This window comes from Silene latifolia, chromosome 7, assembly GCF_048544455.1.
Source record: "Silene latifolia isolate original U9 population chromosome 7, ASM4854445v1, whole genome shotgun sequence".
NCBI classification, from domain to species: Eukaryota; Viridiplantae; Streptophyta; class Magnoliopsida; order Caryophyllales; family Caryophyllaceae; genus Silene; species Silene latifolia.
Genome location: NC_133532.1, coordinates 64,237,032 through 64,250,435, shown reverse-complemented (window position 1 = coordinate 64,250,435; position 13,404 = coordinate 64,237,032). Strand labels below are relative to the sequence as shown.

The 13,404-nt window shown below is 34.9% G+C and overlaps 1 protein-coding gene across 1 annotated transcript; it reads left to right on the top strand.

The window, feature by feature from the left end:
* Window positions 1-1,255: 1,255 nt before the first annotated feature.
* LOC141591122 (putative cyclic nucleotide-gated ion channel 16) lies at window positions 1,256-7,530 on the top strand. Its single transcript, XM_074411541.1, has 7 exons — window positions 1,256-1,793; window positions 2,232-2,444; window positions 3,018-3,322; window positions 4,485-4,596; window positions 5,513-5,749; window positions 6,237-6,631; window positions 6,843-7,530. The coding sequence occupies exons 1-7, from the start codon at window positions 1,335-1,337 to the stop codon at window positions 7,234-7,236; spliced, it is 2,115 nt and encodes a 704-aa protein (XP_074267642.1). The 5' UTR covers window positions 1,256-1,334; the 3' UTR covers window positions 7,237-7,530.
* The last annotated feature ends 5,874 nt before the right edge of the window (window positions 7,531-13,404 follow it).

Below are 13,404 nucleotides of genomic sequence, written 5' to 3'. Positions count from 1 at the left end.
TTCTAAAGAGTGCTAACTTCATTGCTTTGGTGAATGATTATCATTGATTAATGTGCGACTGTGACAAAAAGGACCATAACCAAATATTGAGAATTATGCTGCATATTTGTGTTGCTTTGTGGAGTTATTTTTTATGGTTGGGTGATATTAATTCGGTAGTGAACATTTTAATAATTTATTCGGTTAATTGAATACTTTAGGGATAAGATTGATTAATCAAATAAAACTCGCATTAGCATCACCGTCCACTGCGCAATTAATCGGAGAATAACGCTTCATTGTAAGAGTTAATTTGTTCGGGTTTAGCAAAAAGGTATGATGGGGAAAGTTAATCAAAAAGTGTATGTAAAAGATAAAGTTCGTATGTAAAAAGGTAATTCCGTAATTAAAATGTCTCACGGAAAATATAAATAATTAAATGATTCGGACGAAAAAAAAGTACATTTTTAGGACTGTTTCATTAGTTTTTTTTTTTTTTTTTTTTTTTTTTTTTTTTTTATGAAGAGTATGTGACTATTTAATCACCGCGTCGTCATAACTACTTGATTTTAGGACAAATCTATTCAAAGTAAGCTTTAGCCCCATCTAAATGTCCACAAAAATTCATTGAAGACGGCGATATCCGTCACAAGCTTGTGACGGATACTGTTTCCTCTCACAAAATATCCATTGAGAGGTAAGTGAGAAGCACATGGGGTGCTTGCCACCTCCCTCTCCTTTTTGTGAGAGTCTTGACTGTGACGGGATTAGCAAACAAAGCAAGACGCTTTGCTAAATGTCACGTATGAGTGTTCAACATTGATCATGGAGAAGAGAGTTTATTATCTTATAACGAAGGGGTTACTTCTATCACAAAAACAATTGGTTTTAAGATGTAGCCCCCTTAAACTTTGCAGGTAGACTTTATCTCCTACTTATGAGTCTGACCCGAACCATTGTGCTTTAGTTTCACAATATCGACCTTTGATTGTTAGTTTATGTAACATGCACCTTTACGACTCTTATCATATGTCATCTTAAAACTGCATTTCTTTTAAGAAGTAGATATAAATAATTTTTCTTTTATTTTTTTCTACTTTTCCAAAAAAAAAAAAAAAAAAAAATTTACCCTTCTACTCCTCTCACATTTTACATCTTTCATGATAATTTTCAAAATAAACAATTTACAAACTCGAGTGGATCTCATTAAACACCTCAAAAAGCCTCAACTTCTTCCTTCAATCACCTAAAATCTCTGTGACAACAACCATATGCATCTAACATCAAGTACTCACGAAATCAAACAAATATCAATTATTTCATAATTATTCAACCCAAAAATTAAAACCATACAAATGCATAACATTAATTTTTATGCAACATCTTCAAAATTCCCTCATTTTCCATCATCATTATATGTTCTTCGCAATAAACGAAGAGAGTCTAAACCTAGATGGTGGACACAAATTCATAACCCACGTAGTGAATTAATCGTTAAATGGAATAATCTTTTTTTCATTACATGTTTAATTACCCTTTTTCTTGACCCTCTTTATTTTTTTGTTCCTTATTCATGTGGCGAAGCTTGTGTTAAAAGTAACATAGAATTATCAATTACAATTACCTTCTTTAGAACAATTGCAGATTGTCTTTATCTCATGCATATATTTTTGAAATTTAGAACTGCATTTATTTCACATAATTCTAAAGTTTTTGGACGTAAAGAGCTTGTAACAGATTCTAGGGCAATTGCTATACGATATTTAAAGTCTACTTTTGCTATTGATGTTGCTGCAATGCTTCCTTTACCTCAGGTAAATAATCTTTCAATTATGCCCATTTTAATTGCATGGTGATGATAAATCATTCGGTTACTATCTTGATCGATCTAAAAATAAGTCGTTGCATCTTGATTTAGGTCGTATCACCATAAATACAATTTCGTAACTACAAAATCATCACATGAGGAATTGTAATCACAACAATCCGTGTATAAAACTATGATGTCAGTTTATTTTAAGATAGACAAAAAACTCAAATTAACTCATTTGGACGACTTATGCTTTGACGACAAAAATTTGGTGATTGTTCGATATATTTTTGTTTTTCTCAAATATTACTACTTCGACAAGAATTAATTTATTTATTTTTCACGTAAAAACTCAAATTATTAATTATGTGGTTTTCATCCATGTAATGTGATGGCCATTAATCAAAACAAAATTATTAATTATAACTTGTATTAAATGCAGATAATGATATGGTTTGTTGTGCCAGCTCTCAAGACCTTTTCAACGGCGCATACAAACCATACAGTGGCACTAATGGTGCTAGTTCAATTTATCCCTCGGTTGTTTGTGATGATACCATTAAACCGTAAGATTATTAATTCTACTGGAATTGCAGCACGAAATGCTTGGTCGGGTGCAGTTTATAACATGCTCTTGTTTATATTAGCTGGTCATGTAAGTTTATCCCTTTTCGTATTCTAATAGCGAATCAATTATTTACTATATAGTATACTAGTAACAGACAATACTGTTTTTCTATGGAAAATTTAAGGGGTATAATTCGAGTCATCTTTGATTTTTTAGTCTCAAATATGGGTTTGTCCGAAATAATCAAAACATTACCATTACAACTACGTTAGAAAATACTTTGTTAATCCACAATTTAAGAAAATATAAATCAAGTTCTGAAATGGAACGATTAAGAAAATAATAACTTGCTTGAGATTATTTTGGACAAACGCAAACGAACCGGGGATTAAAAAGAATAGATGACCTGAACTTGAGATTACTCCCATTAATTTTTTTCTTTTTAAATGCTAAAAATGAATTATGAAAGCGAGATATAGTTAAAAATATTTATCGTAAATGGGTCCATATAGGATTGTAGAAAATATGTTGTCCAATATTACAATGATTCACATTCTATCCCATTAAACTCTTACACTACAAATTACTTTATACTATTATGACGATTTGTAAATTATAACTCCGCGACTGATTAAAATATTACCTTGATTTGAAAAACAGGTAATAGGAGGTATATGGTATTTGTGGGCACTTCAAAGACAACATACATGTTGGACAATAGAATGTTTAGGAGAAAGATCCAAATATCCATGTAATCTATCATTTTTTGATGAGAGAACTAAAAAAAACTTAGCACGTGAAAAATGGTTAAAAGGATCAAGTGTAAGAGCCAATTGCAATCCTCGACACAAAGGTGCTCAATTTGACTTTGGAATGTTTGCTGATGCTTTCACTGATGGTGTCGCTTCTGCTGGCTTCATGCAAACTTATTTCTACTGTCTTTGGTGGGGATTGAAGAGTTTGAGGTAAATCACCCTTTTTTGGCATTAAATATTATGTATTCTTTTATTAAAATATTATTTATATTAACTAGTCGCTTGTAATAACAAGAAATAACATGTCACGTGTTATTTCAAGAAAAGAAGAAAATTTTGAAATAATTCTGGTCACCCGTCTTGATGGGAGTAGCGTAGTCAGAAATTTTGGAAATGAGTTGTAATATAAGACTCCAAGAGTTATAGGTAAAGATCAGTCGATCTTATATCGTCAAAAAAAAATGATAGTTGTTTGAATATTATGTTTGCAGTGTATAACTAATCTCCCTTCATTCGTAATACACATTTTACTATATATAGTATACATTTTTACAAAAATGCCCCTCTTATTTCACTATCGCAGATTAACTAAGAAAACATCATAAACATCATGTGCTGTGCTCTACTCTATAATATACTACGTTGAAGAAGAAAAAAAATATAATGATACAGTGCAACTAATAACCACCCTATCCCTCCCCTACCAGTCTACCACCACCCCCTAAATAAACCCACCACCCCAACCTTCAGCACCTTCGGCCACCAACCGCTGCAAAAACTATCGCGTCACTGACCACTCATTTATCGTCGACCACAACCATCCTCTCCACCACTGAACACTACCTTACAGTCTTCCACCACCTACACCAGCGACCACATCGCTCTCTTCCACACCCACACCTTCGTGCGCTACCCTTCCATCCATCCGCCGGTTCACCAGATTCGCCGCTAACAAACACCAGCCATCACCATCTAATCCTAATAACCCTAAAAACTATACTAAAATAAACAAATTAGTACTGAATGATATAAAAAAACATCAATTTGTTTACTAATATGCAAATAAAAAATCAAATACTTTTATACATTCACTCAAATTTTCATTTTTAATTGAAGCAAGTTAATTGTTTGAAAGGCTGAACGCTTAGAAGGTGAGATAATTAAGTTTGTTATTCTCTTTTAGTCAAGGGTATCAAATGGAACGTATTGCTAATAAAGTACTATAATGAGTAAAATACGTACTGTAAAAATAAACTACATTATTTATTAACTTTTGATTAAAATACCTTCACAAAAAAATATATAAAAGGTTTATATACTAAACAAATGATTGAGACAAAAAGAGTACCTAATTGATTTCTTGATGTTGCAGCTCTTATGGACAAAGTATAGATGCTAGTACCAACATTGAAGAGACATTATTTAGTAGCTTTATCTGTGTGATGGGTCTATTCTTGTTTTCACATTTGATCGGTCAAGTGCAGGTATTATTTCTATACGTAATTGACATTTTTCACCTTTGTATTGAATAATCCTCTATATACTAAGAGAATAATAGTTCCAAAAAAATTTCGCACTAAATTGCATTTTTCTAAATAAGAAAGACTATTAAGTATTAACTGAAATGATAATTTATTTCATTAAAGTATTATTTATTTCATCAAACTATTATTTATTTTATTAAAGTTAATTTTTTCATCAAATTATATTATTTTTCATTAAACTCTAAACTATAATTTTCTAATTAAAATAAAAGAAAATTGATAAACTATAAATAGCTAAATTTTTTATTGATGATATTATTAGAGAACTATTTGACTCATACTCGGTATAAAACAAAACTATAAATTGCTATTATTACTTTCGTAACAAAAAGTTGAGAAAATTTATAAATTGAAATAATTGGCTTTGTCATATAAAAATTATTTTCATTAAAACACATTTTAGCGATTAACTCTTGATTAATTATTAGTTCAAAATTAGTTTTTCTCAAACTAGAATACAATGATGAAATATGCAAATAATTAATGAGGTACCAATTCTATATAAGCAATATATTAAAAATAAAAAACTTTACATACCAATGATACCATGCATGTGTTGCACGGGGTTTAAATTAGTATGATTCATACATATAATCAATGCACCATTCTCTCTTGATAATAATCTTTCGTCACAAAAGTCAAAACATCAAACTCTTAAAGAATTGTATGCATGTTATGTGTTTAAATCGCCATTTAGGCTTCCTCAAACCAAAAAGTATGAATACACAAATTTGACAACGTTTGAAGTTTTATTGTGCTAAATGAAACCATTGTCACCATTAATATCCGTGAGCATAGAATTATCGACTATGTTCAGGCCTCTAACCGCGAGTCTTGGTTCGGGCACTGTTTGTAGAATTATCTTCAATCCATAATGGTGAGAATTGAGGAATGGAGGATAAAAAGAAGAGATACAGAGGAGTGGATGCAACATCGACAACTTCCAGAAGAACTTCGAGAGCGTATACGACGATTTGAACAATATAAGTGGCTAGCTACGAGAGGAGTTGATGAAGAATCTATTCTACAATCTCTACCTTTAGATACTCGACGTGAAATTCAAAAGCATTTATGTTTAGGCCTTGTTCGTCGAGTAAGCACCTACACTTCTCTTTACATTCTATTATACCATACGCTACGATGTCACATTTTGAGCTTAATCTAGTAAAAATATAAATAAAATACTGAGTATGTTGTAGATTAATATGTTCTCGTCTTTTTAGAGTGATTTTGTGGCTGAGTCGAAAATCGAATAAATTGGTTATAAAAATTAACTTTCGACTATGTTGAAGTAATGGTTGAAAATTTTAGTCGATAATTGACGCGTTTCTTCTGTGACCATTTTGTTTAGTCATGAGCATTCAGTTATTATCACATAATTTTTTTAAGAATGTTTTCATATAATAAAAAATGTTTGGGGAAAAAACACATAGCAAGTAAGTTTACAGATGCGAAAATTTTCAATTTTTTTCGTTGCAAATTTAAACACATACAGTAGCACTTAATTTTACATTTTTAAATTTTGTCAATTTTTCGTTATAAATCTAAACACAAACCTAATTATTACGCATTTCCTATAGGTTCCATTCTTTGCACAAATGGATGATCAACTACTAGATGCAATATGCGAGAGACTAATATCATCATTAACAACAAAAGACACATATTTAGTAAGAGAAGGAGATCCAGTTATGGAAATGTTGTTCATAATAAGAGGACAATTAGAGAGCTCAACAACATACGGAGGACGATCTGGTTTCTATAACTCCATTATTCTTCGTCAAGGCGACTTTTGTGGCGAAGAATTATTAACATGGGCTATTTTGCCTACTTCCACATTAAATCTGCCTTCTTCTACTCGAACTGTTAAAGCGATAACTGAAGTTGAAGCTTTTGCGCTTCGAGCCGATGACCTTAAGTTTGTTGCTACTCAATTTAAGCGTCTTCAGAGTAAAAAGCTTCAACATTCTTTTAGGTACCGATATCTCATTTTTCTTTTGTTGTCGTTTATCACTTTTTGAAGTCCATATGACTTTTAGTTAGACGAAAGATAGTTTGAGAGAACTTGTCACGAAACTTCTATTGCTAAATTCATAGTAAGAAATGCTTTTATAAAGTAAACTTTTAGTATTTCACATTATATGTCGTTTTTATATTTTTGATATAAGCTCTTGGATCTTTTATAGATACTATTCACATCAATGGCGAACATGGGGTGCATGTTTTATACAAGCGGCATGGAGGCGTCATAAGAAGAAGATGTTAGCCGAAGAATTAGCAAGACAAGAAGAGTATTTCTATATGATGCAAGATGATGAGCATGGAGACGAGTATTATAGAGAAGATGATTCATTATTGAAACATAGAGAAGATGGAGTTGGTAGTAGTAGCACTTCATCCTCAGTCGATAACAGTAGTGCTCTTAGTCAACAACCACTTGGAGCTACGTTTTTAGCCTCTAAATTTGCTGCAAATACTAAGCGAGGTGTCTTTCAAAAGCTCAAGATTGATACATCTACTGATTTAAAGATGCCTAAGATGTTTAAACCCGAAGATCCTGACTTCTTGAGTGACATTTAGTAATAGTATACATTTTCGGTTTTCATATAAGCTTTAGACATTAATAGGGGTCAGTTCTCCTCCCGACAAACCGACAAAACTAAGATCTTCACTTGATATTTGAGTACGAACGTAAATAATTTGGTAACTGATGACAAATGTAGATATTAAGAAATTAAGTGCGGAGATTTGACTCATTCGAGTCATAGAGTGGTAGGTTTGTTATTAATTGTATTGTAAAAGATGATTAAGGTAAGCAATGTTGCTAATGTAAAGCGGTGGCCGGTAAGAATGTGTAACTCATTTGTTTAAAAATATCAAGTGCCCCACTTACATTGATATTGTATACTCTTATGTGACATTTGTATGTGAATGGATTGAAATTTTTCCAACCCATAATTTATCTATCCAATCAATTGTCTTATAAAATGGTAAAATAACATGTAAAATAATATTTCATTCCCTAATTTTGCACAAAGGTCTAGGCATGATTATTAAACGGTAAGTTTAATTTGGTGAAATTTAGTAGTTGTCGAAGAAAACATGTTATATGTCTGAGTTTTTTTATTTAACGATCAATTGTACTCTGTACTACAAGGGGGTTACAAATGCATGTTGTAAAAAGAGACAAGCAAATAGAAAAGTAAATGAAGTCGGTAGAAATAAGAATGAGCTGTATATTTGTTTTTTAAGATATATATATATATATATATATATATATATATATATATATATATATATATATATATATATATATATATATATATATATATATATATATATATATAGATTTAGGATCGGGTGAGAACGAATACTCGGTGCAAACGGTGAGAACGACCTTTATAACCAAACTATACGCGCGTACTTGTTCTCATAACCAAACTTTATATCTCCCTATCATATCCCTCCTCACACACAGCACCCTTCAAATCCCTCCATCACCACCGACCACCCTCCCGTCACCACCTACGACATGTCGTCATCGCCGTCGATGGTCACAAACATCTCAGGCTAAATATCGCGAGCTTCCCTGATGCCGGCACAACTACCCATTTCATGCAGCACCCAAACAAGTTCGCGGTTACCGCCACCGGCCCACCGTCACACCAGCAGTACAGCAGCATCGCTACTCGACCTCCCACAAGCAAGACGCAATCGTTCAACACACATCCCCACACTTTTTTCGAATACGACAATGCCAGCTTGATCCGATCCAATTGATACCTCCTCCTAATTACAATCATTACAGTGACGATGGAGTTGGTGATTTGGCTTGCCGACGACGATAAACTGAGGTTTACACGAGTGAAGGACAAGTCGACAACGAAAACTAATCGACACTAATTTTTAATGTATGTACACTCATCTTTGATGTATCTAGCCAATATATTAATGTATCTTGACATAGATACACACAATTAGCTATTAGGTACATCAAAATTTGTTTGAGATACATTAAATTATAAATCAGATACACTAATGTTTGATAATCTGTGACAATGGTGGATCAACTGATGGTTGGATTAAGAAACAAAATGTGACAGTGGTGCTAGATAGTTCAAAATCGGAGGAAGGAGAACGGACCTTGGATTTCAGAATCCGAATTTTTGGATTTCGTGGTGTTCAATGGTATTGCCGGAGCTGCGCCGGCGTTGGGGATGCTCGTTAGTGGTTCGTTGGCGTTGTTGGTGGTAGGCGCCGGTGACGGCAGGTGATATGAGGTGACGTGGAAGATTAGATGGGATGGCTGGGAGTTTTGTTGAAATTAGGTTGATGAGATAAAGGGTTGGCAGGGAGTTGCGTTTTTTTTTTTGCGAATGGCAGTGAGTTACGTGGTATAGGATAATTTAGCTTGTTCTCACCGTTCTCACCGAGTGATCGTTCTCACCGGATCCTACCTATATATATATATATATATATATATATATATATATATATATATATATATATATATATATATATATATATATATATATATATATATATATAGAGAGAGAGAGAGAGAGAGAGAGAGAGAGAGAGAGAGAGAGAGAAAGAGAGAGAGAGAGAGAGAGAGAGAAAGAGAAGAGATCATGTAAGTCCACCTTTTTTGGTTGAGTCCATAAGTTCTAATTTAGACCTTTAGATCTAATAGATGAGTGGTGAGGATTAAAAGAAAATAAAGGGCTGAGATTAAAAGCTCCCAAATCCCACCCAAACCCTAATCACTCTCACAAATCATTTCACCCCTCTCTCTCTCTCTCTCTCTCTCTCTCTCTCTCTTTTTCTCTCTCTCTCTCTTTTTTTTTTCTCTCTCTCTCTCTCTCTCTCTCTCTCTCTCTCTCTCTCTCTTCATTCTCTCTCAATATCTCCCTATCACCGCCGCCGCCTCACCAACCACACACCACCATGCTTTTCTCTCCTCCGTCTTTCTCCTTCTCCATCGTTCTCCCCTTCACCTACCACCCACCACAAAGCAGCCACACCAACCCCTCGCCTCCACCACGCCGCCACCGCCTCACAAACCACACGATACGCCGCTGACAGGGCAGTCGTATACCTATCAAAAATAACCAACTGGCTCTAACTAATATAGCTAGGGAAGTCGGGTCGATCTCCACAGGGAGATGGGAAAAAGTCAGCTTTGTCTAAGTTCGTCACGGTAACCAAATTGGGGGGGGGGGGTTTAATTGTATTGTTCTAAACTAATGAGAGTAAGAAAGAGAATAAGGCAGAGAAAAAAAGGATTAAGCAGATAAGGAAAGCAGCTAAGACAGACGCTTCACCATGATCATTCAGTCAAGTAATCTAGGTTTCAGGTTAGTGCAAGTATAGTCTAAGGAGCAGTGAATATCTCCTTTCGGTCTCAATTCGCCCTAAAGCATAAATAGCTTAGCTTTCACCCTCACTATAATGCCCTATTGTTCGCTACGAGTCTCACCCTTTCCAATCTTTCGGTCCAGGTCAAGGTTTACTATGATTTAAATGCCTAATTGCGTCGACTCAATTAGACAGATACAGACAAATGCAGCAATTAACAACAAAGACTACACCAGCATGAACCTAATATGGCAACTACTATCCCTTCATAATCATGGATCCCTTAGTCTTAGCAGGGGAAATTAGCTATGCATCACTATTGAATCAACAACAATAACATGTAGATAATTGAAATTAAACATGCTAACAAAACTAATAGAGATTGAAAAGGGTAAAGATGATAGCAATAAAGGAAAGAAAGAAATAAAGCAACAATTAAGATTAAGGAATTAAGAAGGAATACTAATACCGATTATAAATCCGAATTTGAGTAGCAAAAGGGTAGAAAGAGAGCAAAATCCATGAAACAGTAGGAAATGATAGAGTAAAAGTGAATGAGGAAGAGTTACGCAGTCTACTGTATTTAGTAGCATACGAAAATCCCCCTCTAAACCTAATCCATAACTAAATTACAAAAGCCCATACGAAAATAGGCGGAAAAACTTTAATACAGGCAAAACCACTTGATCGAGTGGAAATAAACCACTCGATCGAGCAGAAAAGCACCAAACCCTTCGATCGAGTGGGATTAAACCACTCGATCGAGTAACTCCTTGTGTCGCCTACTTGATTGAATACTGGGACTGCTCGATCGAGTAACCTTCAGTATAAAAAGCATTCGATCGACTAGAAAAGTAGTCGATCGAGCTATCTTGGTACGTTTAGGCACTAGACACCTTCCGAAACCAGCTCGCGCGTCTCCAAAATGATACATTTCAAGGTCCGACTTCTTTTTCTCCATAAATGCATGCAAATGGGACGAGTTTAGGCTCATTTTAGCTCCTCTTTGGTTTATTCCTGCAATTTACATAAAACGAACCAAAATAGACTATTCGGGGGTAATTGTAGCTAGATGCCACATAAATAGTACAGAAATGCGTGTAAAAATAAGGTAAAAACCTTATATAAAATACACGCATCAAATCTCCCCAAACCAAACCTTTGCTTGTCCCCAAGCAAACTATGAATGCAACTAAGAAAAAATAGTGGAACGGGACCAACGCATCAGCTACAAATCACCCACCAAAACCAGTTTAATGCAACAACTAACAAAGTGGCAAATGAGAAGTGCAAACGAGTTAAATCAATGTTTCAAATTTACTGAACCGTCGACCTTGCAAGACTCAAAAGATATCGGACTCTCACGGGTCGCTCATCACTCAAAATTAGGCAAAGGGCGAGTATAAATGTGAAAGATAGAAAGAAGTAGAGACACTCACCGAACTCGACCTATAAGAACATGCATGCAGTTAACATGAATAAAGTCTCTACAACCGTACATATGCATTCCAACCATACTAATGACCAAGACACATGCCGAGGACTTACATTTGAGTAAGTGAGGTAATGGGTAAGAAGGGGCTAAGATGAATTTGGATATGTGGGGTTAATAGCCAGGCTAGCAACAACGAATCCAAATATTGAACTGCATCCCAACTTCATACTCAATATAATAAAACAAAACGGCGCAAATTCCATGCACTCAACTCACGAAACACCATTACTTGTCAACTCCCTATAAGATATAAATTAAACATGGGAGTGAAAATCATTATACAATTTCTCAATCTCTGCACATGATTTTTCTTTCTTTTTCTTTTTCATATTTCCATTTCCATTTTTTTCATTCTTTTTTTTTCTCTTTTTTTTGTTTTTTTTTTCATCCATCATTTTTTCTTCCATTTCCTTCAATTCTCCCACCATCTTCTGAAATCAGATAAAAATAACCAAACTGCAATAAAACATTCCAAACAGCTACTCATCTCTAGCTTGGCTAGGGTAGGAAAAATTATAGATAGTAGCTAATAGGACAAAAAGGCAATTTGGCTATGTGGGGCTCATGGGTAGAATGAAATAAAAGGGAACTGCCTCTCCTAACATGTGCCACCATCCACAGACCGAATGCATACAGGTATTAAGAAGACTAGACTCATGCTTATGCAAATTGATGTTACATGTCTTATAGAGAGTACTACTCACATCCTAAATGAAACCGGTCATGAATGTCACCAGTTTATAAAGCTCTAACCTCAGAATGTAATGTAGCTTGCCGATATTTGAGTCAAGTCTATTCGTTCAGATAAGAGAGAAACAAAAACTCGTAGATTATGCACATAATCACGCCAACTAAATGTCAAGAAAATGCAAGGCTAAGGTAAGGATTCAATGTAGCGTCAAAGTTCAAACGTTCCGACTCAAATTAAACGTGAAATTTTTTGAATTTTATGTGATTTTTGAATTAAAAACGGCAATGCATGCGAAGATAATGAAACGTGCAAGCAAGCGAAAATGCAAGAAAACATGCAGACACAGATATGGATGCATACCTCCCCAAACCAAACCGTACAATGTCCTCATTGTACAAAAATAGGGTAAGAACTGCAAACTGAGGAGAAAAGGATAAGTGGAGTCGGAATACTTACAAAACGTCGTGAAGAGGGACCTCCCCAAACCGAACCGTACATGGGAGGTCAAAGGAAGTCAAGAAGTAGCTCAATAGATGTAAAGTAGCAGCTGGAAGACAAAACTACTCGATCGAGTAGCTTGGAATAGCTCGATCGAGTGAACTAGTGTCTGGAAGGGCTCGATCGAGTAAAATAATCACTCGATCGAGTAAACATGATAATGCAGATTGTCGATCGAGTATATATATATCACTCGATCGAGTGAATATTATCCCAAAAATGCTCGATCGAGTAGAAAAACTACTCGATCGAGTGGATACACCTGCAAAAGGCGCGAATAATAGGCAAGGAGAATACAAAGGGAGTATAGGACAGCGTCTAAAGTTCAGCAAAAAGCTAGAGAAAAATAAAAAGTTCAACAAAAATACAATAAAACAGTCCGGGTTGCCTCCCGGAGATCGCAGGTTTAAGAGGTCCCGCACGACCTTTCTGGCATCAATTAACTGGCGCGTCAAGCTCGTCGAAGTACAAGACTTCAACACGATTGTCTGCTTCATTTGCCTCGTGATAATGCTTCACATATTGCCCATTCACCTTGAACCTACTTCCTTCGGAATCTTCAAGCTCCACGGATCCAAATTTGGTAATAGCCGTCACCGTATAAGGACCACTCCACCTGGACTTCAGCTTGCCAGGAAACAATCGCAGTCGGGCATTAAACAGCAGCACCTTTTGCCCGACATGAAACTCCCGAGGTAGAATTTTT